The sequence below is a fragment of the Boleophthalmus pectinirostris genome, unplaced genomic scaffold (genome assembly GCF_026225935.1).
Source record: "Boleophthalmus pectinirostris isolate CB_2022bp ecotype Guang Dong unplaced genomic scaffold, ASM2622593v1 HiC_scaffold_15, whole genome shotgun sequence".
Taxonomy (NCBI): Eukaryota; Metazoa; Chordata; class Actinopteri; order Gobiiformes; family Gobiidae; genus Boleophthalmus; species Boleophthalmus pectinirostris.
Window position 1 is genome coordinate 21,733,751 of NW_026571070.1, and position 27,929 is coordinate 21,761,679.

The 27,929-nt window shown below is 37.8% G+C and overlaps 1 protein-coding gene across 2 annotated transcripts; it reads left to right on the plus strand.

The window, feature by feature from the left end:
* Positions 1 to 466: 466 nt before the first annotated feature.
* Positions 467 to 27,830, plus strand: LOC129408148 (mitogen-activated protein kinase kinase kinase 3-like). Of its 2 annotated transcripts, XM_055151092.1 has the most exons (9): positions 467 to 831; positions 8,928 to 9,011; positions 9,883 to 9,927; positions 17,151 to 17,260; positions 18,537 to 18,574; positions 22,194 to 22,293; positions 23,005 to 23,109; positions 23,890 to 24,004; positions 26,663 to 27,830. In XM_055151092.1, exons 2-9 carry the CDS (start codon positions 8,993 to 8,995, stop codon positions 26,842 to 26,844), a joined length of 714 nt encoding a protein of 237 aa, XP_055007067.1. In that variant the 5' UTR covers positions 467 to 831; positions 8,928 to 8,992; the 3' UTR covers positions 26,845 to 27,830. The 2 variants fall into 2 exon arrangements, with proteins under 2 accessions (XP_055007067.1, XP_055007068.1); XM_055151093.1 differs by lacking the exon at positions 9,883 to 9,927 and having other exon boundaries at positions 26,663 to 27,825.
* The last annotated feature ends 99 nt before the right edge of the window (positions 27,831 to 27,929 follow it).

The following is a 27,929-nucleotide window of genomic DNA, read 5'->3' on the forward strand; positions in this document are numbered from 1 at the left end:
ATATATATACTGACGTCATTGAATTCACTTATTAAATTTTATAAACTACAAAATGTCTCATTTGAGTAGCCATTTTCAATTCTGTAATCCAACTGGTTTAAACTAAAAAGGAATCCTCACTACCTAAACCAAGCATCAGCAGCCAATCATGGACCTTTGCAGCCTTTGCAGCTCAGTCAGTAAATTCTGGAGGGTCTGGGCTTTCACATAGGCTATAGTGAGGGTCGTGATTGTAGCACCTTCTTAAACCTGCAAAAGCACAGGCTACATACGTTTCCTTTAAATTCGTTTTGCACTGGGCTCTAGACTAGTAGTTTGCCGTGAACGCTTACCAGATGTAGTTACGCCGTCCGTCCACCAGAGCGCACCCTCCTCCTCGCCCTGGGCCCCGCTGCCTTGGAAACGCACGGAGCGCGTCACCACTTCCTGAAGCTCACGTTGTTTCTGACATCAGAGGCGAAGCTCCGGGAGAAAGTCGCTGCTTCTCACTTGTGTAGCGCGAGAGGAGGAGACGAACGAGCGCAGGGTGAAAACTTTACTCCCAAACAAGTCCTACAACCTTTTCTACCAAATCAACATTGAGCTGTGGATTATGCACGGAAAAGAACATCTTTTTACGCACGTACCGTTGCTCGTGGTTGTAATTTTCTGCGCTTCAGTTTCGAGCTCTGTTTCCGGATAATAGCCCAGTGTTTTGGAAAGAATTGCTCTACTGGGATTTTTCCTTTCCTTTCTATTATTTTATGACAAGTTGCACTCCCAAAGTAGGCCTAATTCATCTTTAAAAAACGTGCTGCCAGATCTGGGACATGGACAGACATAGATAACAAGGTAGGAGCCAAGTCCACAACATTGTTATTCTTAGTGTGTTAATAGCCCCCACTGTTATTTCCTGTTTATAAAGCATTTTTGCTTGCATTTCTTTTCTCATGCAAAGACTCTACAATAACATCCTTCTTCAGACCATCACTGATTCTTGCACATCGCCAAATGTAACAAAAACTCTATGTTAAAAATATGTGTGTTTTATTTGTGCAGATGTTTTCCACACATTGCTAACATTTTTGAAGGTCTTGTTTTGCCCATTCTTCCAGACAGTTATGATTCAAAGTGGTCATACTAATATTTTCCTCCTGTCCTCAAAAGTCCTTTATAGGCCTATCCTTTCTTTTCCACTTTCTCTCAAGAGCTGTGCCTGTTATAGGGTGCCAAACAAAATCCAGCCCCATATTTGAAACAGGGCACTGGCAAAAATCATGCCCCTTTAAGCAAATTATTTCTTAACAAAACCATGTTGTGGGTGCAAGAATACAGTCAGTGAGTTCAGTTTACCATCACCCTGGTCTCTGCACGAGGACTTAAACAGGCCCAAAGTGAGCCTCAAGTTGTCAAAACGAACACACCCACTGATACGCCTGGTGTGCCTCAAACAAAACAGTCCAATATTACTGATAACACCACTACAGATTTCACAGTGGAAATGGCCTTTTGTGACATTCCATTGCACTTTCTTGCTGTGCATTTTAGTTTATAATAATAACTGTTGTTTATAATTCTGACTCAAATCTTGCCACTTGTTATCCCTAGAAGTCAACTAGTCATATGGTCCAGGGTCAAAAGTCACAACGACTCATAGTGGCAGCACTGTGGTTGCCTGGTAACAGCAGAAAACATAACAATCACTGTTTGCAAATACACAGTTAGTGTTGCTCACTGTTGGATGTATGAGAAGACTTGTTATAGAAGGGCCTGCTTAGCATTAGTGGGCATCTTGTACAAATGAGATCTTAAAAATGGATCTTGTTTTCAGTAATTGTTAATGTCTTTCAATTGCAAGCCACCAGGATTGATAGGATAGGTCAGTGAACTATGAAAAGCACAAATGCAAGAACATGAAGGTAGTCACTAGTCAGGTTCTTAGTACTTATGCAAAAAGTATTGTTCTAAATAAAAGTTAATTAATTTTGAAGTATTATTGGAGTATTATTGTTTCTTAAATCATACATTATAGAGTGCTTTTAGAATGCTACTACACCATACTATTACTAAAATACAAAATGTCTATCAGCTGTAGTATATTGCTTGAGTAAAACTTCCATCTCTCATCTTCATATTTAACCAGTTTAGTAACGTTAAAATTAAATTTAATCTGTAGCTGTCTTGGCCTTTTTATTTATCTGCTGGAGTTCAGATGGGTCTACCCCCTTGTTTCCAGAAAGAGGAAGTGGTCCTGATTGAGCTTTGTCTGTGCTGCTTGTCTGCCTGTGAGGCTCAAGGCTGTGGGGACGGCCGGAAACACAACATACTCCCTGACTGGACAATAACACTCTGCTTGTGTATGCTATGCTAACTGCCTCGACTCCTCGTGTGCCGGCAGCCATGTTTGTTTTCTCAATAAAGCTACAGTCTGAAAATTACTAACTACAAGGCACCAGAGAGCACAGATCACCACACCGCTACAATCAAGGCTAAAACCATGCATCAACTTTTGGGTTTTAAGGCATGTATTCATTTTACATTTAGATTTAGATATTAAAATACAAGTCTGGCAACCTGGAGGAACTTAGTATAGTTTTATAGCTCTGTCCATGAAGCCACAAAGCTAGGTCTGTCACAATAACATATTATATATATTGAAGAAATCATGTATAAAAGATATATTTAGATATTTAGATAATATGATACAAGTCTGGCAACCTGGGAAGAGCCACAAAGCCACATTCATTGGTCTAATATTGGTCTCTTATATTGCCCCTTATGTGCTATTGAACAAAATAGCTTGTATTTTATTTTCTGTCTGAGACCTTTCTTTCTTGAACCATTTTTGAGGTTTTCACTATCAAACCAACCGAATAGAAATATAACACTGGAATCTGTTTAAATTGCTTGTATTTCAGTGTTTGACTTAGCCTCTCGTGAATTGCCTTGACGTGTGCTGGCTGTCATTACTCTGCGCAGTTTGGGTGGAGAAACACTGAATGAATGTGATTATAATGGCATGTCATCGCATAATGGAAAATACAGCGAAGTTTACAGATTGCACTTGGACGCCTTTCTGAGGAGGGCCCTGTGTCTGGAGATGTGTACTCGGGACTGGTGCAGGCTCTTGTTTCTCATGGGCTATTTTTAGTGACGCTTGTGTGGTAAATGATAACAGGAGACAGATCTACTTATCTCTTGAGTTAATAGAGATGTTACTTTCATTTAGTGGGATCGCATTACTCTGGAGTTGTTGAAGTATGGATTGAGTTAGGCCTGTATTCATTCATCTCTTTTTGGCTCAGATGACTCACTGACAGGATTGTTCTAATTGTACTATAATGTGTGTTCTTTTGCATGGGCTAAATTAAAAAAGAATTACATCATAACATGTGCATAACATTTATATTAATTTTAACTGAGACCAAGATTGAGTCATTTTTAATTGTTAATGTTGGGTTGGGTCTTTTTAATGAAGAGGTCTATAGCCAGTCCTCTACAAATCTGACTGTTTTCACTTTTAAATGGTGTACATTCAAATTCTGTATTGTTTATGTTTAGGTAATGAATATCAAAAGCCATTTTTATTAGCTTTCAAAATAAAATAAACAAGTCATTCTTATATATGCTTGAATTTAATACACCTTTTTTTTTTGCTTTTAGGTTATGTCCAGTGCAACATTTTAATTTTATTCCCTAAGCTGTATCCTTTTCCTGTAAATTGAAACTCAACTCTTTCTCGATCATCTTGCAATACAAGATCAAAGTTTACTTATGTCTCTATCCTCATGAGTATCAGACATGAAATTCAGGCTGCCATAGTTACTTTCAAAACAGAACTTGTGTGAAGGAGAAAGTCCTGCAAGTTCTAAAATAATACAGAACAGCATGACATTTTTGTGAACATGAGGGTCTGGGTCCTGCTAAAAAGCCCGTTTGAAGTCCTCCCCCTGTGAGACTGAGCCAGAGGAGGTGGGGTGATATATGGTCCTCATGCATGCTGCTGCACTGCCTGGCCAGCCCCCAGAAGTCCTCAAAGCCTTTCCTCATCACAAACGCCTGGCCCGTGCTCAGTCTACAGTGGGACGTCCTGCATTGTCTCTCTTCCCAGAACCAGGTCCACGTGGCCACCCTGACTCATGAGGACTGAGCTGGCACCTGTCCAGCAGACACAAAAGTCACCCTCATATCTGGGCCTTACTAACCACTCTTCCTTTGCTAATGTCCTATTTCTGCAGCCAGTCTGGGTATTGTGGTCGCATCTAGGTGACAAACGATTTGTGAGCTCACCAACCCCAGTTTGGGTTATTTTATTAGCCTCAATTGTTCAACTCTCCAGGCTACTTTTAGTCATCACACTGACTATTTTATTGACAGACAAGAGGCTGTGGAACTAAATATCGGTACTTTCACAGGGAGGTCGTCTTGACATAAACATATCTACAAAATTATGAACTTTGTACAGCCAACAACAGGTTTTTTAACTTTTTTAACCCATCTTCTGATATTTTTTTTCCATTCAAATATTTAGATTGGTCTTAATGGTGCATTATGTAAGTTTTCTTGTTTCTATGGATACTTCATTGCTCTGCTTTGAATGTTAGACAATATGACATTAAGCCAATCTACCTTACAATTATTTATTTACAGGGGCTTTATTTCTCCAAAATATGTAAAAAACAGGCATTCTGACTGTGAGTGGGGTTGCCTCTCCAGAGATCTGACCAGTAACTAGACCTGGTTTTGTCTCCATGATGATAGAAAGCCACACTGTGAAACATTTTTAACAAAGCAATAACATTTCCACTGAGAAAAGCAAGTGGTGAACCCTCCACCAGAAAAGTTACACAATACACTGCTAAATTAGATCAGTCTATTTGTGTTCATCAAATATGTATGTCTGGATTTTCATACTCATTAAATATAAAACGCCTCACTTACGCAATAAAAACTTTAAAAAATCTGACTGTGAGGTCTACTAACAGATTTTTGGGAACCTAAACTTCACACAACCCAGAACAGCCCTTTACCATCCGGCCTTCTGCGTCTCCTGATCTGCCTCTCTCCTCATTGGTTGGCTAAAGTTGTTTCTGTTGAGGATGGTGATTTCTTTTCTCTCCTCATTGGTTGGCTAAAGTTGTTTCTGTTGAGGATGGTGATTTCTTTTCTCTCCTCATTGGTCGGCTAAAGTTGTTCTTGTTGAGGATGGTGATTTCTTTGGAACTCCACAGGCGCTATGGCGGACTGAGGTCACCCTCCTCTCACTGTGAGTGCAAGACCCACAGCCGCTGTGCTGTTTACTCAAGGGCAGTGATGTAAGCAGCCTGAAAGAGCAGACTGTAAAAATGTCTCTGTATATGCATGAAAGCCATTCCTGCTCAAATATTTCCAGTCAGAATGAAAGTGAAATGTGTGAAAAAGGAGGGTCAGACTCTTAATAGTTGGAAAGCCTAATGCAGGGACTCTAATTGCCTCAAATTGTGTTGTTAACTATTTAGAATGCACCACATAAGGACCAAGTGGATGGCCACAAAGTATTTTATTTTCCATTTTAACAGTCTTGAACAGCTAGTTAACAACTTAAAACATTTAATGAAATAAATAAAGCTTGTGTCAAGCCATAAATAATAGCTTTTGATATCATTGTCTTAGTCTTTGGTCTGTCTGTCAGAAGCCCTCAGAACACTCATGGATGCAAATACATACCTACATCAATGTTTATTCATTGTCATAATTATCCCCAGGAATTGTACAAACAACAAAAGCCCTTTTAGACAACAGATGATGAACAGATGAAATAAATTGGTAATTGTATAGCCCTACTTTCATAGCTCCACACCAGTGACAAAAGGACTGAGACAGGCCCAAATAGTTGATGTTAGCCACAACTGAAGCTGGCAGGCATTAGATCTGAAGTGTGCGGAGCTGGTCTCTGGAGCCTCTTCACAGCTCATCATGGAGAGCCTGTTCTTTTCATGCTGGACGTGTGGCACTGAGTAACATGATGAGCAGAGATTAGGATTTGATCTTCAGCTCTGCAGCCCGAGCCAAGAAGTGTGCAGTGAGCTGGGCTGCCGATCAGTGGGCAGCACGGGCCTGGTGTCCCTCTGAGCGAAGGGCCAAACAGATGGACCATCTGCTGAGACTGGCTTAGGATAGGGACTGTTCTGGAGCCCTGTGTGAAGATGCAGTGGACCACCTGTCTGCTAGGTCTTCCACAGCTCTTCATGTGCTCACTGGTCACAAATATACTTTCCCGCTATAGAGGAATTCCTTTTGTCTGGTATGTCAAACACATTTACTTCTATGTATATTGCATATGAGATAAGCAAAAGTTTTGATATGTACTATTGTGAGGTCATACAAATGAACATGGAACAGCTAAGTCCTGCAGTTCTCCCCAAGTAGGTTAAGTTATTTAAGTTAATTTCTGCACCACAGGAAAAGGCTTATTCTCAAATTGTTTATGTTTAATGTTTCTGTATTCTTCTTCCCCCCATTCTTGTTGTTGACTTTGACATACTTTTCATTGCCATGTCCTACCTGTGCATCACAGCCTGTAAATGAACAGTGTCTGAGTTTGCTGCTTCTTACAGAAGAAAATTACACACGGTAGCTTGGGCATTTATATTGTTAATGTGCACCACAAAATATATCTCAGTAAGGAAAGATTTCAAACAGAAACCCAGTTACGACTGGAACAGTAAATGATGCTCAACAGAAAATATCCAGGGAGGTTTTCCACTGGTCTCTCTGGAGGCCCAAACTTTCCAAAGAGTTGGTGTTGGCTGAACTTCTAACAAGCTCAAAGTGCTTTGGTTTTATCACTTCAACAGAACAACAACACAGCATTTGTCACTCTTTGCCCAGTGTAACTGGTTATAGTGCTTACATGATCTTGACATAAAAGTAATACTATCTGAGTGTGACTAGCTTTTCATAACAGAAGCAGCAGGCCAGTAATGTGTAAATCACAAGAGATGATTTCTGATTTCTGAAACTTAACCCGAGTGAGTCTGGTTACATGTAGGTTGTTCCTGTTTGGTAAACTGGGTTTACAATAATGTTAGCTTGTTTTGTATTACTGCAACCTTCATTAGAATAAAGTGTATGTTCCTATATCTTCTCCTGCACAATTTATGTGATCATAAGAAAAATGTTTTACACCCAAAATAAATGGAATTATTATTATGTGTTGTAGTAGTCTGTTTAACTGCTCTGATGTCATGGAGACAATCATTTGTCAAAAACTTCTCAGAAAGTAGACCACAATGTGAGTTTTACTATTGGCCGTTTGTAGCGGTGGCAAACCACATGTCAGTGTTTACTTTGCAGCGTTGTGGACTGTAGCAGCTCCCTGTGGACTTGCAGAGGGACATTATTGTGCATGATTGCTCTGTTTGGCCTGGGTGATCTTTGACACAGATCGCACTCTTCATAGCAGTGCGAGGGTGAAAAGTGCAACTACACAAACATTACATTTTATCATGGATTTCTCATGGAGATTCAATTATATCAGTAAATTTAATACATAGTTATATTTTGTCTCATCCTGATACTCTATCTCTCTTTCACCGTGGCTCTCAAAACACCACAGCTCTTACAGCAAGTATCACCATAAATGTTTTGACCTTCTGAGTACCATCTGATAAACAAGATTTATTACAGGACTATTTTTGGTCTAAATTGGGGCTAAACCAGGTTTTTAAATCTTGGTTTAGTCCACAGAGACTCCCACTAACCACATTTCATTAAGTCACAGACAAAATTATTTTCAAACCAATCCCCTGGCTCAATAGTAGTCTCATCTGTGGACATGCACCACCTGACAGCAGCACTACTACCGCAGTGCCTGAAGCCCCACGTACACTTTTTATGCATAAAGAAAGCTTTGTCTTTGAAGTAAATGTTTTTTTTTTTCTTGGGGCCGGCAGTGGTACATCATGGAATATCAACAGCAGCACCAGAATTATACATTGTCCTTTATTATACTCTTACTTCTTACTTTTTTGGAGCGCCTGGGTTTAGTTTTGATCCTTGTTTTTCACTCCCTGGAACACCTGTAGCAAACAGCCACATACCAAAAGAACATAACTTAACCTGGTAAATTTTCATCCATACAAAAGAAACAATAATCTGTGTCATGATAGTTAAAGCCCATATTACTATTTTCTGATCTATGTGATTTTGTTCCTCATCAAAAACCTTCCTGGAGTTGTGTTTCGCTTAATTCACATGAGTTTAAGGAACAAACCCTGCATATTAAGGCTGAGTGCTTCTCTCAAACAGAAAACACACTGTTCCAACTTGTGATGCCATGTGGTGATATAGGAAGTGCTTTTTGAAGTCCATACACCTTAACTAGAATCATTTGGATGATTTCAGCCCTGGAATTTCCAATCTCTACTGAACTAAAAGTAAAAGGTAGCTGTTTACTTGAAAACCTGCATTCATGACATTACAAAATGGACCAGAGCATTTTGTTACTCAATTAATGAAACAAAACACAACCCTGGGTATGTTTTTGAGCATGGAACAGCCTTACAGCATGGCTAAAAACTCACAAGAGTTAATTTTGTGTAGTACAGGACCTTTAAATTTCAAACTCTGTTCAGTACTAAGGAGGAAAAGGTTCAATACTTTTTACTGATAAATATTCATAATAATAAGAAGATACAGACACAACATTTTTAAACAATTCAGTACAGTTTTGTCATATTTTTGTGATTTATTTCAGTATTGAATAAGTATTACTAATTTGAGTATCAATTAGTATTTTTCAGTTTTGCTGATGATCCTAATCTCATTAACGCATCTATCCTCCTTATAAACAAATTCCACCTGCATCCTGTTTCATCCTTGTTTTGTGCAATTGCAGAAATATTATGATGGAAAGACACAAACACGCTGAAGCATTGTTGTTTTACTTTGTTGTTTTTGACTCACAGGGTGAAGATTTGGCTGTCTGAAAGAAGTTGGGCCTCGTGCTCAAGTTCAGCGGGACCACTTCCTGATGATGACAGTAAACATGAGTGAGTAGCATTTGAAAGCACACATACCTACTTCCGCTGGCAGGAACACTGGGCAGAGAAAAATAACACGAAATAGCTGGTAATGGCTGCAGATGGCCCACTTTAAGAGCTCTTGTTTTTACCTTGTTTTGGTGAAATGTTTGTTTGACTTAATGCGGGCACAGGAACAGCTCTAGGTGCACAATAACATGCTCGGGTTTATTTATATGCACACCTACCAGGCTGGTGAACATATGCACACTCCTACATCTATGTAAAACTACGCTCCCACTCATGCTGTACTTCCATCCACTGCAACAATAGGTTTAGAGTTTTTCACTATTTCATCCATAAAACTTTGCAGTCAAGCCTTAGCTAACTTGATTGGCCACATTTTTCTACAATTGTGAATATGTCTGGTAAGGATAATGAAACTGGGGCACATCTTCTATCAATCATATGTCAATTAATAACTTTAAACAAGATTCAATGAGGGCAATAAAATAAAATAAAATAAATCTGTCTCACATTTAACCAGTTATATGAATTTCCTCGGGATAATAAAATACTGGTATTTTAATTCTAATCTAATTGATCTGACCTGTAATTTGGAGATAGATATGTTTAATGCCACACTGTGGAACATTCTAGGCAAAGGAACAACATCTCCATGCAGAGAAGCAGATCACGAATCCTCTACCTGAAAAATTGCATAGTGCTCATTTAAGTAATAAAATAATTGATATATTGTCACGTTTCACAGTGTTTTTGTTTATTTATCTGCACTGAACAGTAATTTTCAGGAGGTCATTACAAGATAGAATACACTAAATGCAGTTATTATTTTGTGGTGCAGATCCAAATATTTATACTTTGCACTGCTCCCTCACAGATGACGGTCTCCACATTAGACCTGGACAGCACAGGAACTCTCAAAGTAACATCTTTTATTCCACTATGTTACTATCATTCATTCATTCTCCCATGTCAAGTATGTCTGTCACTGTAAACACAAAACTGTATACACACACACACTTACACACACGATCCTCTGTAACCACCAGGCCGTACAGTGAAGTGGTAATACCAGCTGAAAAGGGCCTGTCTCAGCCTCTTGTTTTGAATGGAGTAGTGTTTGCAGATGTCCAGTGAAAAGGCATGGGCTCTTGTACAAACATTTATTGCACAACTATTGTAGCGTGCACACAATAGGCCGCATTACATCACAGCCTTTATTTCTAGTGAAAGATTAACGTCAAGGGTTTAAACATTAAACCCATTAGGTGCTCAATTAGCTGCATCACAGTTTCGAGGAGAGCGCCCAGGAGTGTACGTGTGCGTGTATGTACAGAGCGTAGAGTAGTCATAGAGTACCATTAATTTAGTTGCAATTGTTTGGGTGCAGAATATTCTTGGTAATTTAGTGTATGATAGGAAAGACAAATTACTAAAGATGCACTATGTAACTTTTTTTAGTTTGCTTGTTTCTACTTGGTATGGTATTAAAGTTATCTCTATGGAGAGAAGCGGGTGATGCCACAGGGCCAAGTTACATGTCAGATCTGAGGAGAGGCGACCTCACCCCTAGAAATATTACATTTTGATCAAGGTATTTTTGATAAATAAAAATACTTATAATTGAATAAATGCAAGTTAGATAAGCTTAATACCATACTATCGAACATTTAGACAAGCAGGTGGTGGACCCCTCTCCAGAAAAGTTACACAGTGCATCTTTAAATAATGTACAGACTGTGATAATGAAAAAAAAATCTGATATTACTGTCAAATTAAAGTTTTTGTCTCTGATATTTACTCAGAGTGGACTCAAAGTAACCAAATCAAACTAACAGTGACAGTGGTGTTACCTCAAATAATATTACTCCAGTTAGTGTACGTGAAAAGTAAGAGTGATAAAACCGCATGTAGATTTCCTTGGAAGTTGTAATTTAAACAGTTTAAGTCTAACTGTTTGTACCACGTCTGTAGTGGAGGGTGTGTGAGGGCTGTGCGTCAGAGCCTGTGGTGCTGTAGAGTTGAGGACACATTTGGCTCCAGCTGCTGGTCCAGCCGGATGCCTTTGCCATGATGTGTCTGTGTGCACCAGGAAATCCCCCTCCATGTCTTCATTCTAACACACTCTGCTCTTTCTTCAAAGCGCAGCCTTTCTCATAGACTTTAGTCAGTTTATCTTTTTCATCTGTGTCTTTTTTGCAGTAGATGTTTCACTTGATAGTACGTTTGATTATGTATAAGCAATGGTGAAGAGATTTAGACTTTATAGAGCTAGTACTAGGTATTCATGGGAAAAACATAAGTATCTAAAATTATGGCTGTGCAATTAATTGAATTTTAATCCACTTTGAGTTTTTATCTTCTGGAATAGACAAAATAAAGCTGAATCAAAAATTATGATTGATTCGTATTAGAAAACAACTTTTTTTTTTACCTTAACTTTTTTTTGGTCTTATCACGCAGCCCTGAAAAGTGTAACTAACAGTATTATCTAATACATAGCGGTACATAATTTGCCTGAAGTAAACTAGCTTGGACATAGTTCCTTTTCTCAATAACTCACTCATTTGCACATCAGCAGCAGAGGCCTGACTGAAAGATGCAGCATGGTGATGCAATGCACAGCAATCAGTCTCTATTGTGTAATACGGCTCCCCTTGACTTCCTGGAATTCCCCCCTTTTTTCACCACTCACATTTTACAGTTTTTTTTAGTATAAAGTAGACAGAAAAACGCATATTTTTAAAAAGCACCAATCTAGAAATGAGAGACATTATAGAGGATTCTAACAGTAATTGGTGACATGTTTTTACATAAGTACAATCTATGTCTAACAACCTGCTGTTAGTACAATGTAATTATATGTTATTAAGATTATCATACTATGCATTCAATTTTACTTAATGAAGTAGATAAGGTATCAAATATTATGTAAAGTGAGGCCTTTTTATTTATATATTTTTATTATCTATGTTTTGAGGGTTTTTTTCCCCAATTGTGGCAGTCCAGTTGTTTCTGTCAAAGCTGCTCACCACTCTCTGTTGCTCTAGCAGTTAGCCTTGGCATGCTGTGTTCCAAGTGAAGTCAAATCCTCATTTATAGACTGCCATTAGAGCTGGTACGACGCCATTCTCACACTCCCCCTGCCCTCTTGGTCCCCTCACTACTGTAGCTCAAACACACAGTGGTAGGCAGACCAGTGCAGTTTGTTTTGTATCCTTGACAGCAAGTGCAGAGGGTTGAACAATGCGAGCACATCTCACACAACTCATAATGAGAACTGATAAAGACAGTGCTGTTGTTTTTAGACAGATCTGCAAATTAGTTAATTAATCAAGTAAAAATGTTTAAATAATGTTGTTGACTTGAGGATGCAGTGCTCATTAGCAAGCAAATGTCCCCATACACAGTACAGTTTTGCTGTGCTTTTGTCTTGTTCTGAGACAAAATTTAACTTTTAAAATGTTTGTATAATGTGTGCCAGCTGATTGAATGATTTTTATTCTGACAGTTTGCTGAATATCTCAACCCACTTCTCACTCCCATTTCACACACAAAAAAAAAAATAATTAAAAAGAACAAAACTTCCATAGCTACTGTTTTTGGTTGCACTTTGACAGTCATCAAGTTTATGTATATGAATCAGTCCAATCCAATAGATAAGGTATCTGAACAGTGATGAAAGATTCCTGGATTCTGGTTCAGATTATCAGAGACTGAGTATGTGCAGTCATGTGGTCATAGCTTTTACTTTCAAACAGATCCACAGTATTTTCTATTACCTGATTGAAGTGCATAGAACTATTTGTGATTTTGTGATCTGGTCATTCCTTCTTCCTGGTCAGCCTCTTTAAAACTATGTTAATTTTCAATCCATGATAATATTGAAACATTCTTTGTTCACCATTACTGTAAGTTAGGCACTTGTAGGTGTGTGGACCAGGCCACTGCAGAAACACATTTAATCAATATCTTTGTTCTGTGTGCATCCCTGTGGAGAGCTATAAAACAAGATTTTCTTTTGCTCAATCGATAAATTCCTAACTCCAGTCAGATGAAGGAGCGTTGTGGTTTTGTTCTGAGGTAATACTTGTTTATTTAGTGTGTAGGTGTGATAAGGTCTGTGTTCTGTTTAGTCAGTCTTATCTCCTAACTTCCGCATAGTTGAAGAACATATATCAAATAAGTGAAACCTGTTGGATTGTCATTCTCTTCAGCAGAAGAGAAGAACAGTGTACACAGTGTACAGTGTATTCAAGAAATACTTTTTACTCAAGTTAGGCCAAAAAGTATTTGTTGAAAATACTACTGAAATACACAGTTAAACACAATATCCTCTTTATGATTAAACATTAAGGTGATTGGGCAAAGATTCTGATATTTTTAAAGAATATACCACATAAATTTGAAAAAAAAAAACTCTGAAGGGTATATGATTGAAAAATATATAACCTTCAGAGTTTCTTTCTAAATGAAAAACATTTAAATCATGCAATATTATCAAAATAATGTTTTGTTGTTTGTAAGAGTACTTTAATACAAAAATATTCCTAAAAATATTCCTCAACCAGATGTAAAGGTATTGCATCAAAAAATGACGTTTCTGTTCTAACTGATAATGATCAACTTATCTTTTGTATTTAACCTTAGTGTAAGTGAAGGGAGGACATGTGGGCAGCTTTGCCTTTGTGCTAAATGGGGATGTGAAACATGACGTGCGTGGCTGTGTTGGTTTATGTAGTTTACTCAGTGACTCAGAGGGAAAATGTGCTGGAAAGAGGAGAGGGACTGGACTGGGGTTCCTCTGACTTAAACAGTGTGAATGGTCCAATGGTTGTATTTAGAGAAAGGTTACAGAGTCAGAGTCGGAGAAGTGCTGTTTTGATTTAGTGTTTGTCTTATTTTGTACTTTGAGGTTTACATCTACTCAGCCACTTAAAATAGCAAATTATTTTCTTGCTCAGTCAACATTAGGGCTGTGACATTAATCAAATTTTAATCTAGATGGTCATTCTATCATTTCTAATTATCAATTATGCTGGGCTCTTTTTAATGGAGAGGTCAACAGCCAATCCTCGGTCAGTAAAAGTATGTGGTTTGCATGATTGCAGAGATCAGACACTGGAGGAAGAAAAAATTTTTATTAAAAGTATGCATTGTTTATATTCAGGAAGTCACTTTTATTTGTTTTTAGTGATTGTATATGGTAGAGAACATATTATATTTTGCTAACATTTGATTAAAAATGCACACATTTTTAAACCTTGAAAATGGTATTATAAGATTATTAATGCTCTACTTTCACTTGTAAAGATGAAATACATTATCCAGTCAGTCATAATACAATCCTTTTGTGTGGAAGGTGGGTGAGTTGAATTCCTTCTCTACCCTGTTCATTTTTGGCCATTTTATGTTCTGCCTCCGTGTGTGTTATACGATGGACGTGTGTGTCTGTGTGCATATGCTTGTGAGTACCAAATGAATGGTCCCTTGATGTAGTTCTTTGAATCCAGCAGAGGTAAAACATTGTACATGAATGCAGCCATTTACCACCTAAGATGTTTTTCGTGAGTCTTTGTATGCATTTAATGACCAGCAGATGAACCCAGAGATTACAGCACCGCTAGCAAACAGCTGACCATAAGAGACATATTGTTAAGATCAAATATAACTGTATACTGCTTTGCCTCTTCTAATGTAATTCTAGTGTATAGCAGCTGTATCAGGACTGAAGTATGGTGGGTATGGTGGGTATGGTGAGCGACAGAATATCATTTCAAGACACTAAATACATTAATTATTTTAGGCTTTTGTCTTCTGCATATGAGGAATGGATCTCAAACATGTTTTGCAAACTGTACTTGGCCATGGCTGTGTTCCTCTTCAAAACACTTGTTCTGCTTTGTTAGTCTCATTGTCATCATTATAGTGCTCAAATTCCCTACAGCACAGTGAACCACAGTGAACACACAGTGAACCCACTTCCATGTCATAAACGAGGCCACAGTCAAGTGAATTGTTTCCCTACAAGTATTCCCAGTTCTAGGAAAGGGTGTGCAAAAATATCAGAATTTCGCTATATCGTGATACTACATTTGGTGATACAGTATCGTTACCTTGGGCTACTGTATGGAGTATTTTTTGGTACCATTTAGCAATTTTTTGTGACTACATGACAGTTTTGTTGGTTATTTAGTGGAAGGAAGCTTGTTTATGCAATACACTTTACATATTCACTGTTTTGCTGATTAAGGATTTTATTTAACTTTGTACAAGAAGTGGTTTTGTGTTTAGTTCTTTAAAAGCAGCTATATATCACAGAGTATCATGTGCAGTATATCCCGTATCATGTGTCGCCATATTGTGATAACGTGGTATCGTGAGTTGTGTATCGTATCAAATCGTGAGGTCACTGTGATTCCCAGCCCTAGTTGTAAGTACATTCTATCCATTCTTGCAGGTTTTTTAGTCCACACTGCACTCACTGGATTTGAATAGTGCTTGTGTGTATTTTGAGAGGTGGCAAGGGCAGAGGTCGCCACTTCCCTCTTCATGGTGCAATCACTGCTGCATCATAATTGAGTCGATTAAAGTGCCTTCATATGGAGATGTTCTGACGTGTGCGTGATTGCTCTCTTCACACATGAGAGTGTGAAGGGGGAAGTGCAGCGCTGGTGAGACACTGTACTCCCGCTTATATCTGCGGGTTTATAAAGTGCACTCTAGATTTAATGAATGAGATTGGATTTATTTTTAGAAGAGATAGAAGAAGTTTATAATTCAGGTTCATTCTGTGAAATTTTAACAATGTTTTGGCCCATCACTATACACATTTTGAAGCACGATATATTACTACAGAAGAATTTTACAAAAATTATAATATTAAAATTACTTTATGCTACTGACACAATAAAAAATAAGGCAGAATAATCGCTATAAACCATTTAAAAATACAGTATCATTAAAAAGCGGGCTACAACTAAGAAATAGCAAAATGCACAATTAATTAGACATAGAAAATAACATAAATCTCCCCACTATTGCAACTAAAATATGCACACTATAAATATTAAGCCCCAAATATATTGTCCATATATTATATTTCACATATATTATCATGACAGGCTTATGTTTAGCCTAGACTACCTTTTAATCTATGAGTCCATATTTTGGCTGTGAATAGCATTTTATAGGTGAAGAAAATGTAGACAATAAATGTTAAGAGTGAAACTAATTTATGCCACTAACATAGTAACCCTAAAGTAGGATTATCCCCCCAGAATATTCAAAATGTTAAAAGAGCTGCAATAACAGAAAATGGCAGAATGAAACACTCTTTGTATTATGAGTCATACTTGTTTATTCAAACCTCTACATCTCAGTTCTTATCAGAGTGCAGAAAAGTCCCCCATTGGTACAATGAAAAAGTACCCTTGGTAAATATTGACCTCAAAAATTATTGTTCGATGTATCAGTCGATGGTGTCTTAGGCAACCAAAATTTGTGTTAATCGACTAATTATTTAATCTACAGAAGGTTGTAAGGATTTATATGGAACAGCAGAAAGGAGGAAATTAATGAGTGAATGAGTTTATATATAAAAAAGCAGAACTCATGATTTACACATTTATCTGTCTTTATATAGATACTTTTTTCTGCTGAAATTCTTTAGTGGACTACAGCCCCGTCATCATTTATTGAAACTGATATAGTAAAGTATCGCAATAGGCCTACTCTGTATTTCATATATATTCTACACATTTTACTTTTCTGATGATTTTACTACTGTACTGTAGTTTTTGTTCATTTCATCAACAAAACTTCTTCTAGCTGTTTTGAATCTTGAATGAGGCTTTGGATATGGTCATTTATAGTAGGGCTTAAGTACTACACCTGAAAAACCAGTTTGCAGGGGATTCTACTTTCTCGTGCAGTGTTTTTCCAGTTGGCACACAAAGGGTACATGTAAGGCTACAGACATGCAAAGCGGAAGTCTGACACAGGTGCTGTAGTGATGATTGGCAGGTTAGGGAAACTTGAATGAGTTTTGTACATCTCACATAAATCTCCACTGACAACCCTGTGATTAAGAATATGAGGTCACCATTTACATACTATATCCATTTGTGTTTTTTCTCTTTTTAGATGACGAAGAGGCACTCAACTCTATCATGAAGGACTTGGCAGCACTGGGCCGCTGCTCCACTCAGAACAACAGCCACAAGCCCAAACACAGAACTCTACTGTACAAACAGGTATTACATCAAGACACTGCACATTTACCGTTAATATAAGGAAAAACTTTGGGGAACTCGGGAACAGAGTGGTAAGACAAGAAAAGACTGTTCATAATCAAAACAATTGTGTTCAATGTTTGCTCCATAGCAACACTGTTACTATGGGTTCTCTTCTTCTCATTATATAAAATATGCTATCAAGTGTGAATTGCTATATCTACATTTTCTAATAATAAAGTGTTTATCTAGCAACTCAATAATCATGAGGCATGAGGTATTCCCCATCTAGAGTCATAGTTCCTTGGACAACCACACCCCTTCATCTACTGACAGATCCTGGCCAATAAATGTTGCTGTCAATGCAAAATGACTGAAGCAAGAATGTACGCTATCACTTAAAATGATCATTGTCTCTTGCCCTGCTTTTCTGTGCCCTGCTAAATGACCACACTCGTCTCTCCCTCAATACAAATCTAACAGATATATTTTCAGACACTTGTATAAATCTCCTGTGTCACCTTGTGCCACAAACCCATCTGCCCTGTGTGTCCCTGTAGAATAGCAATTGGTAAATCCCCTTAAAGTGTTTATGACAGTATAAACAAACAGGAGAGTGTGAGTTAGTGAGGGTCCTCTGTGGGTTGAGGAAAATCCAGAAGCGTGGCCTGATATGATGTCATCTCTATCTCTATGAGCTCATCCACTCTTTCAGATCCCTCTGTGTGAAACACGCACTGTAAAAATAGGCAGATGAGATAATGCAAGGTTAGCTATGAGGAAGAACAAACACACATATAAAAGTACATTTTTCAAATTGTTTAAACAGTGAGCCCTATGGGTTTATTATTTGAACACATATTTCAAGCATTTATTTTATTATGTTCAATGAAGGTACACACATCTAACCTTGTTTTTTAGAAAATAGTAAATCAGATTAGTTGAATTAATTAGCATTGTTTTTGTAACAGTATATGTCTTGTATTATTTCACTGGGGTGCACTTGTATACTGAAATAAAAAATAAAAATCAGGAATGGTACCAGTACTGGCTGTATGTTAAATATGTCAGATTTATTTATTGATTTATTTTATTTTAACAATTATTCATGTTTTGTAATAGTGTGGTTTTGTAAGAATATTTTACTGGAGTGCACCTGTACACAAAAAAATAACAATTCAATCAGGAACTGTCCAAGTACTAGCTGTATTGTTTTTATGTACCAGCCTTGAGTCACAAGCATGAATCATTTTCCTCTTCCATAATTCCTCACTTTTGTTATTGTTCCTCTCGACAGGATCTCAGAGTCAAGCTGGAGCATGAGAGAGAGAAGCGGTACGTTGGAAACCTCCGTATTATGTTTTCTACTTGTCTGTTGTTTTTACACGATGCCATGGCTGGAAACCATAGTTACATGCCCGGGCCTTGCTCCACCAACTCAGGACGGTTGGGAAAATGGACAGTGCCCTCAGCATAAAAGAAAAGATAGGAAAAAGTCTCTGCCAAGGTTCATTGTATTTGCCCCAAGTAATACCTTGATCTATTCAGGCCTCACACCCCTCACCCAGCGCCCATCTGCTCCTGTAACCAGATCAGATTTACAGTTACGCTGATGGACTGCAGACACAGGGCCTGTCTGTTTCACTGTTTTACATTTTGTTTATCAGCACTGCTCCATAGTCCAGACACACTTTATTTGGTCTTTAGTTCCTTTGGCCTTACCGTAAGCAATTGGAGACGGGAAATATCTACATTTACTGTAAGGAATAAGCCAGGAAAAATAGACAAAAATAATCAACTACTACTGAATGCTGCTTACTTTCAGATTTACAAAATAATATTATTTCAAACTGAATCACTACACAGTATTCTTTAAGGTGCTTTGAAATCAGAGGGTAGTAGTCGCCCAAGTTGGTTGTAGTTAGGGATGTAGTAGTGATAATAGTGGTAGTAGTGATAGTAGTTGTAGTAGTGGTAGTAGTAGTGATAGTGGTAGTAGTAGTAGAAGTAGTCAAACATTACTTTTTAATTCTCAAGTAAAAGTATCATAGGCATGACAAGAGCTACTTCCTTTCATACTTGAGTACCACTGAGCCCTCCATCCTCCTCTCTTAGCACCACATCCTGTTTGATCACTAAGGCAACACTGGTCAGAACAGAATGAGCTGACCACACACCAGAGGAATCCCTGAAACACAGAGAGGAGCTGACCAGAATGTACAGGCACGAATGATCCGCTTCAGAACACCATGTGGAGCAGAGGAGCACACAGGGGTCCAGAGGCGAGATGTTCCCAGGCAGAACACAGCCGCACAATGGGCCTCTTCTGCACCGCTTTAATTGGCTTCTGCACTGGAACACACCACACTTTCTTGTTCTTGTCTCTCTCCATCTTTTCCTTGTCTTGCGCTTTTGCTTAGTTTAACACCGCCTGCTCTATTAGGTTTGGCAACACAACATGGCATGCATAGGTTTTAATAGGGAGGCATTACTTATTTTCACATCCCATTAGCCTTTCTTGGTATTGTTTCAGCAAGTCTTAAAGTTGACAATATCCAGAATCGACACCTAGATTGAAAAACCAGACACTAATTTGAACAAGTATTCATACTAAAAAAAAGTACCATACATAAACAGGACTAATATGGACTTTCCTGAATGTAAGAACTAGTATAAGAGTAAAGAAATCATTTAATTATTTTGTGCTGAAAATTACATGTCATGATGCAGTAGTAAGCCTCAGTAATGAAAACAAGTCTGAACTTTTTTATGTCATGACAGCACCAATTTTAAGCTTTAAAATGACCAAAATCTGAGAAGCATGCAGTATTCTAGTAGCTTTTAGCTTTTGGTTCAAATGTCGACAGGGTCCACTGTTCCCTTATTTGGTCACTTCTCTATGTCTCCTATATTGTCTGCATGATAGGTCAACACAGTATATTAGTAGGTGAAAGAAGATATTAGTAGCCAAGGTGTAACCACTTTGCCTCACATTTCCGATTACAATAACTGAAAATATAAAAAAAAAACAGAGACCATTTTTACATTAGACAAGTAAAAACTCAGATTGTGTGTCTTAAAAAACATAAATTATTTGATATTTTAACTTGAAGCTTGCACCATAACCTCAATGCTTTATAAGTGAACATTGCATGGATAAATATGCATGATTAGCAGTCTGTTTGTATGTAGTAGTTCTAGTGATAAGGTAAAAAATTTAAAAATGCAAGTAGAACATACCATGCACAAAAACTAACCACAAAAGAGTTACTATAACATTTTATCAGCCCATTGTCTCCAGTCCAGCCAAGTCCCTGAGTCAGGAGAACAGTGGAATCTAATTGGCTGCTTTCTCTTTTGGTTGGCGAGCGCTGAAGGTTTGGGCCAGGAAATCAGAGCTGTGTCTCCCTCTTCCCCTCACTCAGCCTCAGGGACTGCTGCCAGAGAGTAGGGCCGCTCAGCTAGCCAACTTTTGTGTCTTTTCCTCTGTAACATTGTGACCAAGATAGGTTGTGGCAGGGCTGTATCCATACATACTTTTTGTGCAGAAGAGTAGCAATAGTAATGTTAAGTAAATCTATATAGTTACATGGTATTGTACAAATCAATTACTATTAATCTTATATGTATATATTGATGAGCATGCATTTTTAGCCATTTGTTGTCTTAATTGATGTATTTAAACTTCTACAAATCCAGAATAGTTCTATAAGGGATCAATACAGAAGTTGCTCAATGCAGAAAAAGTGAGTTGGATGATTAGTTTTTGCTTTTTTATACTCAAATGCAAATGTAAAATGTAGACCACAGTAACCTTGGTCTCTCTGTGTCAATTAACAGCCTGCACAGTGTGAGAAAACCCATATCTTTGCGAGCAGAATTCATACTGCCCCCTCCTCCGTCCAAGCCCATTATCATGCACATCATCAGCAAGTCTAAAGAGAATTTAAACAGTTGTGCTGCTGGCCTGTGATCTCCCTCTTCCTAGAATGCACTCCTCAAATGAGTGGACCAATTAGTATGATAGGCAAAGCTGATGAGAAAATAGTGCTATTACAAATCTATCTTTCAGAAATACAGTTCAAAAGCAGCATACAGAGTACATGGCAGAAGATAGAGCTTTATTTTCTCAGCCTGTGCCTGGATATCTGTGTATCTGTCACTCTTTTGAACAAGGAGGGAAAGACACACATCCTGCTGCTTTTGCTGCCGCTCGGCATTTTTTTCCCCTTTTCCTCTCAGGAAGTTTCCCATCTGCCTTTGTGCCGGCTCTTGGTGAGTGGAGAGGCCCAGCGTGGTGTTGAAACAGTGGCCCGCGATGTGAAAAAGTGATTGTGAAGCAAGCACACTCACGCACTTTCGCAAATATACACATGTAGTCCATATGTGATGTGATTGTGTTGAAAGATAAGTTACACAGATACTGCATGTCCACACTCTCTATGCATCTCCATAGAACTTTATCTTATACCATTGTATGGGTTGTTTTAATCTTATTTCTGTATTGTATTCCAAATGCGAATGTTCAGATGTTTTGATAGGCTACAGATTATTGTGGTTTACAATAACTTGGCCTCTCAATGTGAATCTAAAAGCAACATAAATATGCAATACTGACAGTAAATTGAACATGAATATAGCCTGGTCAGTCCAAAAAACATCATTGTCAATAAATGGTATACGTCTTTTTCCAGAGTCTAGATTGTCAACACATCTTATTCACTGACTGGTGGCTCATCTAGCTTCTTCCCTTGACCTGGCAGCTAACCTGTCCCTTTTCTGTGTGTTGCCATAGAAACAGTTTTGGAAAAATGGCCTCGAAAGAGATTCCTATTTGATCATTTATCTGAACGTGGTGTAAAAGAGTGTTCGGTGCATGTTAATGACGGGCACGAGCTTGAGGGTGGAATTATTGAAATGCCCCAGAATGACTGTGTTTGTGCTTTGTCCACAGAATCATCCCGTTTCAGAGGCCATTGAAGATCAAGGAGCTGCAGCAGAAAGTGACGGAGGCCTTTGGACAGCAGATGGACATGTTCTTCATGGAGAAAGAGGTGTGAGAGAAACACAGGCTCATTTGAATATATGAACTGCAGCATGGGTGCACTTGAAAAACATGAGATTCAAATTGTGATAGTGACATTACAAGTCTACTGTCTTTTGTCTGACACAGTTGAAACCGTTTTGACTCACAACCAGTGTTTAATCTAGTGGTCAATTAATTATTCACATTGTTATTTCTATTGCATCTTTAATATCAAATAAATTAAGTTTTTGAAAATTTGCCCTCTTTGAGAATATTTACAAAAAAAGGCATTTTTCATCAAAATATTATACTATTTGCCAAAAAATAAATAAATCCAAGAATGGTATGTGTTATGTGTAGTCCATATAATGATAAATGATTAATACATGTGTTATTGAGTTATTAAATAATTAATTAGTTCTAAAATATCAAATTAGTCAACCCTAATTCAGGTTTTGTTTAGTTTAGAGGCACTTTGATTCACGTTTGTATAAAAAAATGCCAGTGTTGCACCAGATTATTCCTTCACTTGTAACTGATGTTTTGACCTGGGTTAGTCTTGGGTTAGCTGGTCAATAGGTATTGTTCAGTTTAAAAAGTCACTGCCAAATACTTTCTGAAGTGAAACTACTGAATACAGTTGTGTATCAATGACATATGGAGCAACCCTTTACGTCATGCACATGCAAACACAATGCACGCTGAAAGGTCATGTGTTGTATGTTTTCTTATCCTTTAGTTGCTGCTGCCTCTGAAGACTCAGGAGGACCTGGACCAGGCCGTGCTTACCCTTGGAACGAATGGGCTGCTGCGTATACTCCTCAAGACCCCCAAGAACAATCATGTGAGCAGCTCTCAGCCACATGTACCTACAATATCACATGAAACTACTGCATATGTGAAGTTCAGCTAAATTCAGCATAATTAATTACTGTTACTGCACAAATAATGAATTGTAATATACAGTACCCGGAGCAATGGACCAACATATTGTGGTAGATTTTTTATTCAAGTCTAACCATGCTTCCATTGTATGGAGTATTATCACCTTTTATGATGTAGGTCAGATAGAGCTATCAGCAACGGAATGTCAACAGGGACCGAGCTGAAGGTGTCCTTGGTTTAATAGTTCCCTATCAGTTGTCTTTTGTAAATCACATTAAATAGTTATGGGCTCATATTTAAACTATTTGAACAATTTTTTTGTACATTTTGAAATCTTTATTAATTATTTTAGATTGATTAAAATGATTTCAAACCAACTTCCTATTTACATGGTTGAACAACAAGATATTAACAGTCAATTGTTTATTGCTATTCATTTTGTTTAATGTAACAGGCTACAAAATTTACATAAAAAGGTAAAGCAAAGAATATAGATAACTTGCTTTGCTATTTAACAAATGAAAGGGCTCTACTATGTGTATAGTATGGATTGATATTTTTAGAAACAAAAACATAGATTGGAGTTTCTCAGAAGTGCTCGCTGGAGCTGTGTAGATTCAGCTCTGTGTGTGACATGGTGTAAGTGGACAGTGATGTAATGCACTTCCTGCCCTTATCTTGTTCCTTAAATGGTCTGTTCTCACGTCCCTAACCCCTCTGTCCTCTGTCCCATGTGCAGTATCTACAGGTGAACACTAGGGACAAGCAGAGTGAGATGAAGTCATCGCGGTCACTAGGGGACCTCAAGGGCTCACTGCTTAAGGGCTCCGAGAGGGTGCGCAAGCACTCCACAGGTAAGGCTCTAAGATTTGTGTTTTAAACTAGCATGCAAGTCACAAGCAATGTGTTATATGTAGCATTATGACAAATCTAAAATGCTGAAAATATCAAGTAACTTCCACACAATATCACTTAGAATCAGTGTTGTGCGATGTTGAACTTGCTATATGAAGACGCAAATAAACTGAGTACTTAACCTGGCCCTGGCATATAAATGAAATATAAATGGTTGTAGAACTTAGAAATTATGACTGCTGCCATGACAATTAATGATTTCAAATGACATATTACATCATTTTATTTATTTATTTTTTTGCAACAGACAACATGCACACAGACATTAGACAGGACAATCCAATACGTAACAATAGAACACAAATGCATACACCATCACAGCAGATGAGGTGTAAAGTGTGTGTGTGTGTGTGTACACGTGTGTATATGTTTAGGAGTGTGTATGTTCAGTAAGAGTGTGAGGTTCTAGTGTTAGTAAATGTAAAAGTAAATATAAGTAAATATAAATGACTAATTGTGTATAGTAATGTAGTAATTCTTAACGTATCGGAGGGATCAACTCAGTGTATTGGAGGGATCAATGGGGCTCAATGCTGAGAATAATGCCTAATATGACAATAATAACTGTACTTATGCCAGTCTGTCTACAAGCAGGAAGAGGAAGAGGTGGGGGAGCCCACTTATGTTTGTTAATTAATTCTTAGTATTGGTGTTTAAGAGTCCTATTTATTCATGTGCCCCAAAAAAGCCTTACCTCAAATGACAGTGTAAGAATTAAAAAGGAGAGATTTGGGTGCATGAGAAGTGGGATAGGTCTTTGTTTTGCCAAATTTGATTTAGATTAAAAAAAATATAATATATATATATATATATATATATATATATATATATATATATATATATATATATATATTTATTTATTTATTTATTTATTTATTTATTTATTTATTTATTTATTTATTTATTTATTACATCATTTGATTGGAAAAAAGTGATGAAAATGAAATGAAAAGGAAGCTAAGCTTTCTAGCTTGGAACACTCATCCTCATATTTTTAATGCTATGTTACCTTAGTTTGTGTCTTATGATGTTACCATTATGTAAGTAAATGACTGGCAAAGAAAAGTAAATGAAATGTTTTGGTGATTGAAGCTCCATCTTGTTATTCCGCTCCGATCTCAAGGTGGCCCATCTTTGTCACTTTATAAATGGGAGTTGACAGTGTCGCAGCAGTGTTAATGGCAGCAGAGGAACATGCTTTGTCAGAGAAGGCAAACGCAGAGAAGCTCTTAGGTGAAAGTGACGTGTCAGGTCACTGCAAGGGCAAGCTGCACTCATCATACCAAGCAGCCCTCAGCCTCATATATGCTTTACATTGCACAATTTGTTCTTATGTAAAGTGTAGACATCTAAGACCTTTTATAGGAAATGTATTTATTGCGCTACAGCTTATTACTTAAAGGTACACTGTATAGTTTTTATAGAGAAGGGTCCACAACCAGGAGACCATGAAAATTGCTTTGTTTGGAATGTTCCATAGTGTGGCATTAAACTTCTATCTTGCATTAATACAAATATTTATAAATAAAGTGTTTTATTGCTCAGATGCATTAGTTTTAATGCCATTCTGTGGAACATTCCAGGCAAAGCAATAACAAACAAGCAGGTGGCAGATTTTCCACCAGAATTTTTCATTAATACAATTCTTGCACAACTACATCATCCAGAGATTCTATAGTTATCATTTGCCAGGTAACACTTGGAGAGGGTTTGTGATGTTATGTCAAACTGAAACCCTAGTCTTCACTTCCAAATGGTTTCCAAACACTTTTGCTAAATCCCCAAAAAGGTCAGTCTGTCAGGCACATTTCAGCCACAAACACAGACGGCCCCATGCTCACTTTCCACACTCATTTGCATTGTCCTTCATCAGGGTGAAAACATTTTAGGATTCTTGGCAGAGCCCCTTCTCCCCCTCTCCCCATAAAATCAGTGCCGTCAACATAAAGGTATTTTATAGAATTACTCAAATTCCCCTGACAAAACGGACGGTTGAGGAACATTTCCACCTTCAGTGGCAAAGTAAAAATAGTCCTTAATGGACTTAATGATCTTTTTTGAAGCCATCTGCTTGTCTCCATAAAGATACTATATTATAGTCCACATTAGAGCATTAAACTTGTTTCCATGGAGACAAGGTGACGCCACTATTAACTGTATAAATTACAAGATCTTTATGCTATACTGTAGATCATTACAGGCAAAGCATGACAGATGTCCCACAACCAACCAAAAAAATTACACTTTAAACCTAATATTATTTGGGCATTTTGAGCCTTAGGATGCTCAGTGTACTCCTTGTCAGTTTAGTCACAGTTTGCACTGCATCTCTGTGTCAAGGACGATTGCCCCGTCTGGGCTGCAGGTTGGGGGAGCATTTGTCACAGTAATTGAGGGTAGAGGTGGCGTCAGTGTAGTTTTGTAAATCATCTCCTGCAGTCCTAGCACGATTGAACTTATAACCATGGATAACGCTGTTTACTCCCCTCTGCCCTCTTGTTCCTATCTCTTCATCTGCGCCCTATGTGTTCCTTCCTTCACCTTACTTTATGTGTTCTGTCTCTATAACACTTGACTGTTTGCTTGCGTGCATACAGGCTCGCTGCACACGGGCAGGACGTCCCCTCCGCCAGGCAGTGTCCCAGAGGAGCAGCAGCAGATCGCACGCCAGGGCAGTTACACCAGCATCCACAGTGAGGGAGAGTTCATCCCCGAGACCCTGGACCCCAATGTAAGCAACCAAAAACACTCCTTAACAGTCATGATTAATTATGTATAAGTAAGGGATGGGCAAGTAATCAACCAAGAGGTCTATAGCCAATCCTCTGTCAGTAAAAGCATGTGGACTGGAAGTAAGATCTGGCACATTTTGGTGTTAAAGGTGCACTATGTAACTTTTCATATTAAGCACTGGTCTCCTTGTTGATGTAATTTTTTTTCTGGAATGTTCCATGTATGTAATTAAACTTCAATCTCCATGGAGACAAGCAGGTGATGCCACCAGGCCATGTTACAGATCATGATTTTTAGTGAGGTGACCTCGCTCCTATCAAGAATGCATGTAAAGAAGGTATTTTTGTGTAATATGACCTGTAGTAGAATAAATGCAAGATAAATACATATCACAGTGGAACATTTCAGGCAAAGCAATAGCATCTCCACGGAGACAAGCAGGACACGAATTCCACCCCAGAAAAAAATAATAATGTAGCCATTGTATTTGATAAAATAGAAAATTGTGATAGATAAATATGAGAAAAAAAGGTGATAATTATTTTTTTGTCATATCGCCCAGGGCTAGTTTAAATGTTAGAAACAGTGCAGTGTATTTAGCAAAGCTGCGTAAAACATGTGTAAAACATTCATTCTTAATCTTGTTTAGTACATTATTCTTACTGTGTAAAAATATTTTCCTCTAAGTAGAACTTGTAATGCTGGTTTCCTGATAGTACATTTTTGCTGTCAATATTCTAAAAGGGAATTTATTTGTGCTGTTCCTAGTGCCGTGATTTACATAAATATTTTGCCTGTAAATCTGTCTCTGTGAAGTTTATTAAAGGTGCATTGTGTAACTTTTCTAGTGGAGGGTCTGTTATCAGCTTGTTTCTATGGAGTTGTCATTGCTCTGCCTGGAATGTTCCACAGTTAATTAAAGAGCTCTACCTTCCATTTATCCAATTACAGGTGGTTTTGTAATTCAAAAATATTTAGAAAAACAGGCATTCTGATTTTGAGCAGAGTAGCCTTTCCAGGGATCTGACCTGTAACTTGGTCTGGTTTGGTCTCCATGAAGACAGAAAGGTTTACTATACTGTGAAACATTCCAGACAAAGCAATATTTTACATTTCTTGATAAAACAATTC

Bases quoted from the DNA above. Each gene is read 5' to 3' on its own strand.
- LOC129408148 (XM_055151092.1), top strand. The intron at 9,928-17,150 runs GTAACATCTTTT...TTCTCTTTTTAG, and splicing joins ACAGCACAGGAACTCTCAAA to ATGACGAAGAGGCACTCAAC. The intron at 23,110-23,889 runs GTGAGCAGCTCT...TCCCATGTGCAG, and splicing joins AGACCCCCAAGAACAATCAT to TATCTACAGGTGAACACTAG.